This window comes from Salvelinus sp. IW2-2015, unplaced genomic scaffold (assembly GCF_002910315.2).
Source record: "Salvelinus sp. IW2-2015 unplaced genomic scaffold, ASM291031v2 Un_scaffold2535, whole genome shotgun sequence".
Taxonomy (NCBI): Eukaryota; Metazoa; Chordata; class Actinopteri; order Salmoniformes; family Salmonidae; genus Salvelinus; species Salvelinus sp. IW2-2015.
This window is the reverse complement of record NW_019943848.1, coordinates 83,761-100,023: the sequence shown is the minus strand read 5'-3', so window position 1 is coordinate 100,023 and position 16,263 is coordinate 83,761. Positions and strand designations below refer to the sequence as shown.

The following is a 16,263-nucleotide window of genomic DNA, read 5'->3' as shown; positions in this document are numbered from 1 at the left end:
GACTGTGTGTTATAGTCTGGGACTGTGGTGGTTATACTGGGCCGGTGTGTTATAGTTGGGACTGTGTGTTTAGTCTGGGGCTGTGTGTTAATAGTCTGGGACTGTGTGTTAGGAGATCAGAGGCAGAAGTGTGTCCGGACTGTCAGAACTATTTAGTCACCTGCTACAGTGTGTGTGTGTGTGTGTGTGTGTGTGTGTGGGTGTGTGTTGTGGTGTGTGTGTGGTGGTGTGTGGTGTGTGTGTGTGTGTGTGTGTGTTGTGGTGTGTGTGTGTGTGTGTGTGTGTGGTGTGTGTTGTGGGACCTAGTGCAGACAAAGGCATTCAGGTTGGTATAGATGGAAGCTTCAGTGTGTGAGGGGGTCTGCAGGTACTCCAGGAATTCAGGACACTGAATGCTCCACCTCTTTCTCTCTCATCTTTATGTCCTCTGTCTCTCTCTTTCCTGTTCTCTCTGTCTATTCGTACTCTCTTCTCTTTCTTCTTTCTCTCTTTATGTCCTCTTCTTCTCTTCCCTGTCTCTCTGTCTATTTCTGTCACTACATCGTTCTCTTTCTTCTCTTTTCTCTTTAGTCTCTGTCTTCTCTTCCCTGTCTTGTCTATTTCTGTCACTCTCTTTCTCTTTCTCTCTCTTTCCTGCTTTCTCTCTTTATGTCCTCTGTCTCTCTCTTCCCTGTCTCTCTGTTATTTCTGTCTCTCTCCTTTCCTCTGTCTCTCTGTCTCTCTCTTTCTCGTTTTTAATGTCTCTGTCTCTTCTTTCCCTGTTCTGCTGTCTATTTGTCTCTCCCTTTCCCTCTGTCTTCTGTCTATTTCTGGGTCATCTCGTTGTCTCGTTCTTCGTCTCTCTGTCTCTGTCTGGTTTGTAATGTCTTCTCAATTTTCATTCAATAATTTATTGGCAATGGGACATCGTAATGTTTAGATTGCCAACAAAGTGAATAGATATAACAAATCAAAAATGACAGTAGTCATTACATTCACAGAAGTTTCAAAGGAATAGAGACATTAAATTGTCATATTATGGCGATGTACGTGTTGTGATGGGCCATTGGTGGGTATTTCACCCATGTAGAGTATGAGAGTTATCAAAATTTGCATTGTTTTCACATTCTTGTGGGTTCTGTTAATCTGAGGGAATCTTAAATGTCAACTTTGCAGGAGTTAGGAAGTGCAGTCAGCGGTTTCCACTCATTTTGTGGGCAGTGTTCACATAGCTTGTCTTCTCTTGAGAGCCCGGTCTGCTTCGGGCCTCATCAATATGCAATGGTCAGCTTGAGTCTGTACATATCAAATCTTTCCTTAATTTGGGTCACGTCACAGTGGTCAGGTATTCTGCCACTGTGTAACCTCTGTTTAGGGCCAAATAGGCATTCCTAGTTTGCTCTGTTTTTTTTGTTAAATTCTCTCTCTCTCTCCTCTCTCTTCCTCTTGAGATTCTCTCTCTCATCCATCTCTCTCTCTTCTCCACTCTTCTCTCTCCCGCTCTTTCTCATCGTGCGTCTCCACTCTTCCTTCTTCTCTTCTCTCCGCTCTCTCTCCAGTCTTCTTCTCTCCCTCTATAACCTCCACATCACTCTAGTTCTAATTGCTGTGATAAATTACACTTTGATTAATGGTAGTCCTAGTGGGTGTTAGTGTCTACAGGTGAAATATCTATGTCATCCAGCCCATTCCTTACCTGTCCATGCGTTTGAGATAAAGCAACACCCTCCCTCTGTATTGATGGTGTTTGGGTGTTTTTGGATACAGAACCTGGCATAGACCATGAGAATTCCGGCTCCGGTATCACCCGGCGCTGTGTTGCCATGGACTCTGTGGGCAGGGAATTGGCATTTTGATGGTGAGACTCGTAGTCCTCCTCCCCCTTTACTACGTGTTAAGTCACTCAATAGGGATTCGTGAATTCTGTACCAAAAAACTAATTTATATTATTTTGTTGGCGTGGTGTTGCTCGTGTCCCGTCACTCTATTTAAGCACAGTCTGAATAATCAGTAACTCCATCGTCCCTGACCCTTTGTGTACCAGATACAGCTGAGTAATGATACCCCACACTCTCCAACCGCTTGTGCTCCTCTGCTTAGTGTTTAATATTTCCCAGAAAGGGCCGGAGGAGCCCAGGTAGGGGGTAAAATGGTTGATGTTTTAAATGAGAATCTCACAGGTCTGGGACGTCTCCCCACATTCATTCTGCAGCCGTCCTCCTCTGTTTTGCTGATATGTGGTGGTGTTTGGTCCTTGGCCAGCAGTGTACAGCTGTGAGTGGAGTATCCTTAATGTGTCACAGTTATTAGTGTAGTGGGAAGTTAATTTGTGATGAGTGTAACTTCATTAACTACCCTGTAGAACTACAGAGGAGAGATGTGAGAAGAGGATAACACAGTACACTAGAGTGATGTTTCTCCCAACACTGTATTTTAAACAGTAAGATGCAGAACTCTAAAAACTCATTCCCTCTCCTCTCCTCTCCTTTCCTTTCCTCTCCTCTCCTCTCCTTCCTCTCCTCTCCTCTCCTCTCTCCTTCCTCTCCTCTCCTCTCCTCTCCTCTCCTCTCTCCTCTCCTCTCCTCTCCTCTCCTCTCCTCCCTCCCTCCCTCCCTCCCTCCCCTCCCCTCCCTCTCCTCTCCTTCCTCTCTTCCCTCTCCTTCCTCTCCTCTCTCTCTCCCTCCTCTCTTCCTCTCCTCCCTCCCTCCTCCCTCATCCCTCCCCTCTCCCTCTTCCCCTCTCCCCTCCCTTCCTCTCCTCTCCTCTCCTCTCCTCCCTCCCCTCCCTCCCTCCCTCCCCTCCTCCCTCTCTCTCCTCTCTTCCTCTCCTCTCCTCTCCTCTCTCCTCTCCTCTCCTCTCTCTCCTCTCTCTCCTCTCCTCTCCTCCCTCCCCCCTCCCTCCCCCTCCCTCCCTCCCCTCTCTCTCCTCTCTCTTCCCCCCTCCCTCCCCTCCCTCCCTCTCCTCTCCTCTCCTCTCCTCCTCTCCTCCTCTCCTCTCCTCTCTTCTCCTCCTCCTCCCTTCCCTCTCCTCTCTCTCCTCTCTCTCTCTCCTCTCCTCTTCTCCTCTCCTCTCCTCTCCTCTCCTTCCTCTTCCTCTCCTCTCTCTGGGGCTTTATCGGCATGGGAAACATACTGTATGTTTACATTTCCAAAGCAAGTCAAATAGATAAAACAAATTATAAACATTAAGAAATTAACAGGAAACACTACACTCACAAAAGTTCCAAAATAATAAAGACATTTCAAATGCCATATTATGTGAAAATAGTTAAAGTACAAAAGGGAAAATAAATAAACATAAATATGGGTTATATTTACAATGGTGTTTGTTTTTCACTGGTTGTCCTTTTCTTTTGGCAACAGGTCACACATCTTGCTGCTGTGATTGCACACTGTGGTATTTTACCCAGTAGACATGGGAGTTTATCAAAAGTTTGTTTTTCACATTCTTTGTGGGTCTGTGTAATCTGAGGGAAATATGTATCTCTAATATGGTCATACATTTGGCAGGAGGTTAGGAAGTGCAGCTCAGTTTCCACCTCATTTTGTGGGCAGTGTGCACATAGCCTGTCTTCTCTTGAGAGCCAGGTCTGCCTACAGCGGCCTTTCTCAATATCAAGTCTATGCTCACTGAGTCTGTATATAGTCAAAGCTTTCCTTAAGTTTGGGTCAGTCACAGTGGTCAGGTATTCTGCCACTGTACTCTCTGTTTAGGGCCAAATAGCATTCTAGTTTGCTCAGTTTTTTTGTTAATTCTTTCCAATGTGTCAAGTAATTATCTTTTTGTTTTCTCAGTATTTGGTTGGGTCTAATTGTGTTGCTGTCCTGGGGCTCTGTGGGGTGTGTTTGTGTTTGTGAACAGAGCCCCAGGGCCAGCTTGCTTAGGGGACTCTTCTCCAGGTTCATCTCTCTGTAGGTGATGGCTTTGTTATGGAAGGTTTGGGAATTGCCTTCTTTTAGGTGGTTGTAGAATTTAACGTCTCTTTTCTGGATATTGATAATTAGCGGGTATCGGCCTCATTCGATTCTGCATGCATTATTTGGTGTTCTACGTTGTACACGGAGGATACTTTTGCAGAATTCTGCATGCAGAGTCTCAATTTGGTGTTTGTTCCATTTTATGAATTCTTGATTGGTGAGCGGACCCCAGACCTCACAACCATAAAGGGCAATGAGTTCTATAACTGATTCAAGTATTTTTTGCCAGATCCTAATTGGTATGTTGAATTTTATGTTCCTTTTGATGGCATAGAATGCCCTTCTTGCCTAGTCTCTCAGATCGTTCACAGCTTTGTGGAAGTTACCTGTGGCGCTGATGTTTAGGCCAAGTTATGTATCGTTTTTTTGTGTTCTCTTGTGCAACAGTGTCTAGATGGAATTTGTATTTGTGGTCCTGGCAACTGGACTGTTTTTGGAACACCATTATTTTTGTCTTACTGAGATTTACTGTCAGGGCCCAGGTCTGATAGAATCTGTGCAGAAGATATAGGTGCTACTGTAGGGCCTCTTTGGTTGGTGACAGAAGCACCAGATCATCAGAAATAGTAAATATTTGACTTCAGTTTCTAGTAGGGTGAGATGTATGTGTTTTTTGCCAATTTTAACTACACACTTGTTGTTGGTGTACATGGATTTTATAAAGTCGTATGTTTTTCAACCAACTCCACTTTCCATCATGGAGAGACAGACCCTCATGCCAAATTGTGTCAAAAGCTTTTTTGAAATCAACAAAGCATGAGAAGACTTTGCCTTTGTTTTTGGTTTGTTTGTTTGTCAATTAGGGTGTGCAGGGGGAAAATGTGGTCTGTCGTACGGTAATTTGGTAAAAAGCCGATTTGACATTTGCTCAGGACATTGTTATCACTGAGGAAATGTACGAGTCTGCTGTTAATGATAATGCAGAGGATTTTCCCAAGGTTGCTGTTGAGGCATATCCCCCGGTAGTTATTGGGGTTAAATTTGTCTCCATTTTTGTCTTTCTTTCTCAGGGGTCTGATGTGTATGAGGTCATCACCCCACCACCTTCAGGGACTATGCCCTGTCTCCATAGCAACTTCTGGTCCCAGGTTGGCCCAGAGTGAGTGTGGGTCAAACCGGGCCTAAGCAGGCCTGACGTGGACCAGACCAGGCTGAAGTGGGCCCGAAGCAGGCCAGAGTGAAGCAGAGACACCATGCACCAGCTGTTTGGCCTGGTACTGGGCCAGAGAGACCTGTCCCGGGCTGGAGACCTCTTCTCCCTGGAAGACTCTGAGATAGAGGACTGTCTCTCACAGGCCCTGGAGGAAATCAAGGCTATCTCCTGCTCTCCTGTGAGTACCCCTACATACCCATCCATTCACACACATGACGGTCTCTTTGACGTACTAGAGGAGGTCAAAGGTATCTATTGCTCTCTTGTAAGTTGCCTATGTACACACACACACACACACACACGCACGCACGCACGCACGCACGCACGCACGCACGCACGCACGCACGCACGCACGCACGCACGCACGCACGCACGCACGCACGCACGCACACACACACACACACACACACACACACACACACACAATGCTTATGGCAGGTGTGTCTCTTGGGACTGTTTCCTGGAAACAGATCTGATATGATGCCTACCCCTCCAGAGCCCACATGTCCTCATTTCTCATCCAACACAGTCAGTCTCTCAGTCATCATTTAAGTAAAGAATGAAAGAGTCTGCGGCTGGATGTAACCCAGCTGCTTATTGAGACACTGATGGGGTAAGAGTTTGAATATCTGAGCATTTCCACCTCAACATGGAAAAAGTGAAGAGTTTTTTTCCTTTGAGTGTCAAGGGAAAACTAAGAGCCAAAGCTGTTGCAGCCCTGAGACTTGGATCTGTGTTAGACAGACTGCATTTGAAACCATATTAAAAACAAACATGCTCTTTTCTCATTGTTCCTTGATCCTGATTGGCTGTTCCGGACTCATTTCCCCTCTGACTGGCTGGCTGCAGGACTACCTGACCAATGACAATGACCAGGCGGTGGTGGAGATCTGCATCACGCGCATCACCACGGCGATCAGGGAGACTCGGTCCATCGAGCGCCATGGGGGGGCACTAGTGGGTCTGTGGGAGTCCTGTCTGGAACACAACCTCACCCCCCAGGGTAAAGACGAAGACACACCCCATGCCAAGATAGCCTCCGACATCACCAGCTGTATACTGCAGGTACACTACACTACACTACACTACACAACACACACACACACACACACACACACACACACACACACACACACACACACATTCAGACACATCTGGGATAAATGCTGTGTCAAATGCTTCGACCCAACAGCCCATCACTCGCCGTTTCATATTTGTTTTTGTTGACACATCCTAACATTTCAAAGTAAGCATTTGATCCCGTATTGAATCATTGTATTATACATTTATAGTTTATCTTTAAATGAAGGGTGCTCATCGCCGTCACCATGAAAGCAGCGTTTGTTCCACACTCTTTTACAAAATGTAACAGTAGGCTACAGTAGAACCTTCAGAGTTTGATTAATTAAACTTAAAAACAGAACTGAAAAAAAAAGCATCAACTACATGTTGAGCAGAATCATATACGGTCAGAACTTGTGGATTCACAATGTGCTCTTTTAAAAGGTCCATACGTCATATCAAGTCTGTCAATCAAATTATAACATTTAAGTCGTAGGCCTACTGTACTTGATGCAGTTGACACTACAAATATACATTTAAAGCCAACAATTGTATTATGTTGACTAATATTGCATTTATTTACAACAGCAAAAACTACACAAACCTGTTTTATAAAACACAGTTCTATACTTCCAACATTCCAAATAAAGGTAAAAAGTTTAGCCTAAATAAAATAAAATAAAAACTTCATTTAAATAAAATTGAAATACCTAATTTCTTCGTCGAACGCTCTAGAAAGGGCAATATAGTGTTAACTTTTAAATGGGAAATACACAAACTCTGGTCTATCTCAAGCAGTCAAACAACAGTTCAGTTTTAATCCTTAGTAACGACAAGATATGGAGTCTTCCAGGCCGGGTTGATCTTCAGACACACTGTTGTCTTTCTCAGCTTCTGGTCGTCAGCCTTAATAAGACCATCGCTCTTTTGATGTGTGTTAGTGATGGGCCGGAGCAAAAGCCTGCACACAGTAGCAGGCTTTTGGACCAGAGCCAGAGCTCAGAGAACCTTGGTTTAGTCTTTAACTTACAATATATTGCTGCAGTGTAAGTGTGGATAGAGAATAAAACAATATGGTAGAAAATGCACTTTTTGAAATGAAGCAGTAGAGAATTGTGATTTGGAATGAAGGTTTTGATATGGAGGGTAGTATCCTGTATAAGTCCTTGCGAATTTAAAAAAAAGTATATCTACATTTATCCAACTCTAAATTCTATCTTTTTGCAGAAGAACTTAAGAGCCCATGCTCTCTGTGTCTGTTCTCTCTCTCTCCTAGCTAGCCCCCCCCTCTCCCCTAACTAGTTCCCTAGCTAGTTATTGCTGCAGAGTAAGTGTGGATAGAGAATAAAACAAAATGGCAGAAAATTCAAAGACTTCTTGATATAAAGCAGTAGAGATAGGAAACACTCCCATGAGCCTGATCCTCCCCTTCACTTCAAAGCCAGCAGACGGATAAAATCGAATCAAATATCCCCTCATGATGCGTTGACACATCGTACACCTGATGAAAACACATTTATAAACACTGTGTAACTGCCATTTATCTAAATCTGACCATTTTTTCAACAAAAAAGTACACATTACAAGTTCATGTAAATAAACTTACCCAACCCCTTTGTGCTTAGTCAATGCTATCAGTTGAATAACTTAACTTACCTTACGTAACTGAGCAAAATAAAGGGAATGTGAGACACGAGGAGACGCGAGGAGACACAAGGAGACACGAGGAGACGCGAGGAGACGCGAGGAGACGCGAGGAGACGCGAGGAGACGCGAGGAGACAGTCAAGGAATGAGAGACAAAACATTATAATGTAACTTAACCCACTGTTTCCTCCATTGTGTGTCCATTTGCGGGTGTAACTGCCTAGTACTCCTTCTGAAGGCAACAGGACAGCAAGCACGTGATGATCTAGTTTATTCAATTTGTTTTATTCTGTGGGTAATGACAAGCATATAACATAGCAGAAGTTGTAGTTGACGTGAAGGACTCTCTCACTCCTCACATTCTCTCCAGCAACATAAAACGGTCTGAGGAGAAAATGCAACAATTGAATGGCTAAAGCCAGGGTGGTGCAATATGTCACTAAACACACATTCATGTTAATCAAGGTCAACAGGAGGCAATGAACTAAACATGAAGCGAAACATAAATTCAGTAGTTAGCAATGTATAAAATACATTTTGGTGAACGCTGTTACACTGGTTCAAAAGACAGGAGCCCTGTGTCAAATAAATGGAGTAGAGAAATGTCATTCATGTAACTAGGTAGTTAGCTAGCAACCACAGTTGGCTGAAGAAGTAAGGGCTCCTCTCTGCTGGTAAAGTTAACGTTAGTGGCTTCGGCATGGGCTTGCCTACTCCTGGCTAGCTACGATACAGCTGCCTAATGAACGTTAGCCAGCCAGTTAGCTAGCTAGCTAGTTAGACAACAGAGAACAAGCCACCACTAGCAGAGAGGACAAATCATTTTATAACTAAACCTATCTGTGGCGAGGAGCTGTAGCTAGCTAGCTAGAGTTGTTAGCTACTAGCTTACTTGTCAGCCAGCTAGCTAGCTAGCTTCCTCAATAAATGGAGCTGCCAAATAAACACTAGCCAGCTAGCTAACGTTAACTAGCTAGCTAACAACAACCCTAAACCCCTGCTACAGACAAACTAGCTAACGTAAACTCACCCCATTCCGTACAAATGTGCGCAACCGCAACATTCAAACGAGGCTACAAAGAAAACGAATGGGACTGTAGCGACTGTGTTGACTTCAAAATCTGGGGTGTGAACTAGGTTTCTATTCAAYCYTTGATCGACATGGTHATGGCTCTATAGTATTGGAGAAAAGTTGAAWAAACHGACCCTCCGTTACATCGTGACGTGTCATGTCGTAACGTACAGCACGCATAAAGCAACTATTTCTGTCTTACAATCTCTCTCCACCAGGTGTAGCACTTCTCTCATCATTTAAAAACAAGAAATGGACAGTGACGGGGGTAAGGGGGGGATACCTAGTCATTTTTTGCGTCATCATTGCATGCGATCATCATTCTCAAAGCCGCTGTTTACTTCTAAGATCACTTTAGCACCGGCCTAAAAACCCGATTCAAATTCGACACAAACCTTCAAATAGGTATGTAATGACACATTATATCAACTCTTTATAGTGTTTTATTTACATTTTAGAGGCGATAAGGTGATAAGTTGGACAGATCGAGTGAAAAAAAGCAATTTTCCCACACAACATCCTCTCCTTCTCACTATCACGCATTAGTTTCGCTTCCCCACCCGCCATTTTTAAAAAGACCCGACGGGGCTCATTGCCTGCCTGAATTATGCAGGAACGGGCAGCGTTTAGGTCATGTAATTGATTCTGTTGGAAAGGGGAGAATTTGTGCTTTACAGTGGTATTGACATTACAGTTGATCTGGAAGTATTACGTTTTTGGGGCGCTAAAATAAGGGCAATTGTACGGACCAAGACGATGTACGAGTTTACGTGAGTTTAGGTTAAATATCTGTATTCATCCCTGCTAGTTAGCTGATGTTAGCTAATTAAATCGTACGGACCAAGACGATGTACGAGTTTACGTGAGTTTAGGTTAAATATCTGTATTCATCCCTGCTAGTTAGCTGATGTTAGCTAATTAAATCGTACGGACCAAGACGATGTACGAGTTTACGTGAGTTTAGGTTAAATATCTGTATTCATCCCTGCTAGTTAGCTGATGTTAGCTAATTAAATCGTACGGACCAAGGCGATGTACGAGTTTACGTGAGTTTAGGTTAAATATCTGTATTCATCCCTGCTAGTTAGCTGATGTTAGCTAATTAAATCGGTAGCTAAGGGCGCTAACTAGCTGTTCATTCAGCTGGATAGCAAAGAATTTAAATTTACAACAAACTTTAGATGTTCAGACATTGGACCAAGTGTATGAATTGTTCTCTTACCTCAGCTCTTTATTGAATTCCTTCGTTGACTTTGTTGGGGCCATTAAAGTCTTCTCGTTTAAATGAAGTCATAACTTGTGAAGCTTTTTTTTATAGACTGCGCCAGAAAAATATCAGCATCAATGTTGACCCGTTAGAAATGTTATTTTATTTCATTGGATTTACCCTCCGGCAGAGCCTCCGCCCCATCTTACCAATAACCGTTGACGTTACTTAGAGGGAATACTGACACTTCTGTAAACTGTCGGTCACAATATGTCATATGTGCCAGGATGTATCCATGCACCTGGATTCATTGTGTAGAACAGTGCCACTATGTATCAGAATCAGACATATAATCCGACACATTTCAAGCTGATATATTTTCAAACTCCATGAAACTCCAGGTTCGAAACAAAGAGGAAATGACATCATCAGACACCCTTGTTTTGATACAGGTAATTTTAGGCCTGTGTTACCAGTCAATATACACCTGCATCTATCTACAGTACACGCTAACACTTCTGCACAGACACACGCTTGTACAGAGGCATTCAGTACATTACCTTAGACATTAAGCCAATAGCGGATGATATTGCCTCTCCTATTTGCCATATCTTCAATTTAAGCCTACTAGAAAGTGTGTGCCCTCAGGCCTGGAGGGAAGCATAAGTAATTCCGCTACCTAAGAATAGTAAAGCCCATTTTCCTGGCTCAAACAGCCGACCAATCAGCCTGTTACCAACCCTTAATAAAATAAATAAAATGGTGTTTTCCCAGATACAATGCTTTTTTACAGTAAACAAATAGACAACAGACTTTCAGCACGCTTATAGGGAAGGACATTCAACAAGCACAGCACTTACACAAATGACTGATGATTGGGTGAGAGAAATTTATGATACAATTATTGTGGGGGCTGTTTTGTTAGACTTCAGTGCGGCTTTTGACATTATCGATCGTAGTCTGCTGCTGGAAAAACATGTGTGTTATGGCTTTACACCCCCTGCTATAATGTGGATAAAGATTTACCTGTCTAACAGAACACAGAGGGTGTTCTTTATGGAAGCCTCTCCAACATAATCCAGGTAGAATCAGGAATTCCCCAGGGCAGCTGTCTATGCCGCTTACATTTTTCAATCTATACTAACGACATGCTACTGGCTTTGAGTAAAGCCTGTGTGTCTATGTAAGTGGATGACTCAACACTATACACGTCAGCTACCACAGCGACTGAAATGACTGCAACACTTAACAAAGAGCTGCAGTTAGTGTCAGAATGGGTGGCAAGGAATAAGTTAGTCCTAAATATTTTTTGGGGACTAATCATTTACTAAACCCTAAACCTCTACTAAATATTGTAATAAATAATGTGGAAATTGAGCAAGTTAAGGTGACAAAACTGCTTGGACTAACCCTGGATTGTAAACTGGCATGGTAAAAACAACAGTAGCTAAGATGGGGAGAAGTCTGTCCATAATAAAGCGCTGCTCTACCTTCTTAGCAACACTATCAACAAGGCAGGTCCTACAGGCCCTAGTTTCTACCTTCTTAACAACACTATCAACAAGGCAGGTCCTACAGGCTCTAGTTTCTACCTTCTTAACAACACTATCAACAAGGCGGGTCCCACAGGCTCTAGTTTCTACCTTCTTAACAACACTATCAACAAGGCAGGTCCTACAGGCTCTAGTTTCTACCTTCTTAACAACACTATCAACAAGGCAGGTCCTACAGGCTCTAGTTTTGTCGCACCTGGACAGCTGTTGGTCGTGTAGTCAGGTGCCACAAAGACGGACTTAGGAAAATTGCAAGTGGCTCAGAACAGGGTAGCACGGCTGACCCTTGGATGTACACAGAGATGCAAACATTAATAATATGCATTCCAATCTCTCCTGACTCAAAGTGGAGGAGAGATTGACTTCATCACTACTTGTATTTGTGAGAGGTATTGACATGTTGAAAGCACTGAGCTGTCTGTTTAAACAGACAGCTCAGACACCCATGCATACCCCACAAGACATGCCACCAGAGGTCTCTTCACAGTCCCCAAGTCCAGAACAGACTATGGGAGGTGCACAGTACTACATAGAGCCATGACTACATGGAATTCTATACTTCCACATCAAGTATCTGACGGAAGCATAACACTAAAGTGTGTAACCTCACATACCTTAGATATGACTGTATAAACAGGCCTACCGTCACATGTCATAAGATTTACAATAAAAAACAAATGTTTTATTCATTTAGCAGACACTCTTATCCTGAGCAACTAGAGTTAAGGGCAAAGACAGTTCTTATACCTAGTCGGCTCGGGAATGCGAACCAGCGACATTTCGGTTACTGGCCCAACACTCTTACCCGCTAGGCTACCTGCTACCCCTACACAGAGCAGGCATAGGCTATAGGCACACAGGCAGCAGAACTACATCATACCTGTCTGCTCATCTGTACATACAGTTGAAGTCGGACGTTTACATACACTTAGCCTGGAGTCATTAAGACTCGTTTTTCAACCACTTGACACATTTCTTGTTAACAAACTATAGTTTTGGCAAGTCGGGTAGGACATCTACTTGTGCATGACACAAGTAATTTTTCCAACAATTGTTTACAGACAGATTATTTCACTTATAATTCACTGTATCACAATTCCAGTGGTCAGAAGTTTACATACACTAAGTTGACTGTGCTTTAACAGCTTGGAAAATTCCAGAGAATGATGTCATGGTTTTAGAAGCTTCTGATAGGCTAATTGACATAATTTGAGTCAATTGGAGGTTACCTGTGGATGTATTTCAAGGCCTACCTTCAAACAGTGCCCTCTTTGCTTGACATCATGGGAAATCAAAAAGATCAGCCAAGACCTCAGAAAAAAAAATGTCTGGTTCATCCTTGGGAGCAATTTCAAACGCCTGAAGGTACCACGTTCATCTGTACAAACGGTAGTACGCAAGTATAAACACCATGGGACCATGCAGCCGTCATACCGCTCAGGAAGGAGACACGTTCTGTCTCCTAGAGATGAATGTACTTTGGTGCGAAAGTGCAAATAAATCCCAGAACAACAGCAAAATACCTTGTGAAGATGCTGGAGGAAACAGGTACAAAAGTATCTATATCCACAGGAAACGAGTCCTATATCGACATAACCTGAAAGGCCGCTCAGCAAGGAAGAAGCCACTGCTCCAAAACCGCCTTAAAAAAGCCAGACTACGGGTTGCAACTGCACATGGGGACAAAGATCGTACTTTTTGGAGAATGTCTCTGGTCTGATGAAACAAAAATGGAACTGTTTGGCTATAATGACCATCGTTATGTTTGGAGGAAAAAGGTGGAGGCTTGCAACCCGAAGAACAACATCCCAACTATGAAACACGGGGGTGGCAGCATCATGTTGTGGGGTTGCTTTGCTGCAGAAGGGACTGGTGCACTTCACAAACTAGATGGCATCATGTGGAAGGACAATTATGTGGATATATTGAAGCAACATCTCAAGACATCAGTCAGGAAGCTAAAGCTTACTCACAAATGGGTCTTCCAAATGGACAATGACCCCAAGCATACTTCCAAAGTTGTGACAAAATGGCTTAAGGACAACAAAGTCAGGTATTGGAGTGGCCATACAAAGCCCTGACCTCAATACCTACCAAAAAAATTGTGGGCAGAACTGAAAAAGTGTGTGCGAGCAAGGAGGCCTACAAACATGTCTCACTTACATCAGCTCTGTCAGGAGGAATGGGCCAAAATTCACCCCACTTATTGTGGGAAGCTTGTGGAAGGCTCCCCGAAACGTTTGACACAAGTTAAACAGTTTAAAGGCAATGCTACCAAATACTAATTGAGTGTATGTAAACTTCTGACCACTGGGGATGTGATTAAATAAATAAAAGCTGAAATAAATCATTCTCTCTACTATAATTCTGACATTTCACATTCTTAAATAAAGTGGTATCCTAGCTGACCTAGGCAGGGAATTTTTACTAGGATTAAATGTCAGGAGTTGTGAAAAACTGAGTTTAATATGTATTTGGCTAAGGTGTATGTAAACTTCCGACTTCAAGTGTCTACTATACATGCATTAGAAGATGCTTGTACAGATACATATCCATATTGTATACAATCTACAATCATGCTACATATAGTACAATAACATACTGTACATGTCCAGGTATGTGTTATTTGGCAGTAGGGACATACTGTGTATGTCTTATTATGGCAGTAGGGACATGTGTTATTATGGCAGTAGGGACATTGTGTATGTCTTATTATGGCAGTAGGGACATACTGTGTATGTGTTATTATGGCAGTATGGACATACTGTGTATGTGTTATTATGGCAGTAGGGACATTGCTGTGCATGTGTTATTATGGCAGTAGGGACTACTGTGTATGTGTATTATGGCAGTAGGGACATACTGTGCATGTGTTTTATGGCAGTAGGGACATACTGTGTATGTCTTATTATGGCAGTAGGGACATACTGTGCATGTGTTATTTTGGCAGTAGGGACATACTGTGTATGTCTTATTATGGCAGTAGGGACATGTGTTTATATGGCAGTAGGGACATACTGTGTATTGTATTATGGCAGTAGGGCATACTGTGCATGTTTTTTGGAGTAGGACATACTGTGTATGTGTTATTATGGCAGTAGGGACATACTGATATGTGTTATTATGGCAGTAGGAACATACTGTGTATGTGTTATAATGGCGTAGGGACATACTGTGATTGTGTAATTATGGCAGTAGGGACATACTGTGTATGTGTTATTATGGCAGTAGGGACAATACTGTGTATGTGTTTAATGGCAGTAGGGACATACTGTGCATGTGTTATTATGGCAGTAGGGACATACTGTGTATGTGTTATTATGGCAGTAGGGACATACTGTGTATGTGTTATAATGGCAGTAGGGACATACTCACCTCATTTGCTCACATTGTATATAGACTTATATTCTACTGTATTATTGATGTATGTTTTGTTTATTCCATGTGTAACTCTGTGTTGTTGTATATGTCGAATTGCTGTGTTTTATCTTGGCCAGGTCGCAGTTGCAAATGAGAACTTGTTCTCAACTAGCCTACCTGGTTAAATAAAGGTGAAATAAATAAAATAAAATACTGTGCATGTGTTATTATGGCAGTAGGGACATACTTGTGTGGACATCCCACTAGCCTGTATGTTGTAGTCCCCCTCCAGGCTTACAGATTAAGGAAATGGCTCCTGCTGTATAAATCAGACCTAATACCAACCTAATGAGACTTGCATAGGAGGCAATGTCTCACACCAACACACACACACACACACACACACACAACAACACACACACACACACAACCCACACACCACACACACACACACACACACCACACCCAACAACAACACACACACACACACACACACACACCCAACACACACACACACACACTTCTCACAGTCTCCATGTCTGGTTAGTCTTCATTAGTGAGCTCCTTGTCTGGTTAGTCTTCATTAGTGAGCTCCTTGTCTGGTTGTCTTCATTGTGAGCTCCTTGTCTGGTTGTCTTCATTAGTGAGCTCCATGTCTGGTTAGTCTTCATTAGTGAGCTCCTTGTCTGGTTAGTCTTCGTTAGTGAGCTCCATGTCTGGTTAGTCTTCATTAGTGAGCTCCTTGTCTGGTTAGTCTTCATTAGTGAGCACCAATGTCTGGTTAGAACAAATTCTTATTTACAATGACGGCCTAGAAGCAGTGGGTTAACTGCCTTGTTCAGGGTACAACAGATTTTTACCTTGTTAGTTCAGGGATTTGATCTAGCAACCTTTTGATTACTGGCCAATGCTCTAACTACTAGGCTGCCTGCCACCTCTACACTCTAACCACTAGCCTACCTGCCTCCTCTACACTCTAACCACTAGGCTACCGCTCCTCTACACTCTAACCCACTAGGCTACCTGCCACCTCTACAATTAACCACTAGGCTACCTGCCTCCTCTAACTCTAACCACTAGGCTACTGCCTCCTACTACACTCTGACCACTAGGCTACCTGCACCTCTACATCTAACCACTAGGCTACTGCCACCTCTACACTCTGCACACTAGACTACCTGCCACTCTTACACTCTGCACTAGGCTACCTGCCTCCTCTACACTCTAACCACTAGGCTACCTGCACCTCTGACC

The 16,263-nt window shown here is 43.2% G+C and overlaps 1 protein-coding gene across 1 annotated transcript in view; it reads left to right on the top strand.

The window, feature by feature from the left end:
• Nucleotides 1-4,971: 4,971 nt before the first annotated feature.
• LOC112074207 (ventricular zone-expressed PH domain-containing protein) overlaps nucleotides 4,972-16,263 on the top strand; it is a 24,336-nt gene continuing 13,044 nt past the window's right edge. Inside the window, exons 1-2 of the mRNA XM_070440426.1 lie at nucleotides 4,972-5,287; nucleotides 5,959-6,174. Of these exons, the coding sequence (XP_070296527.1) occupies nucleotides 5,150-5,287; nucleotides 5,959-6,174 (354 nt within the window). The 5' untranslated portion in view covers nucleotides 4,972-5,149. The remainder of the gene's footprint in view (nucleotides 5,288-5,958; nucleotides 6,175-16,263) is intronic.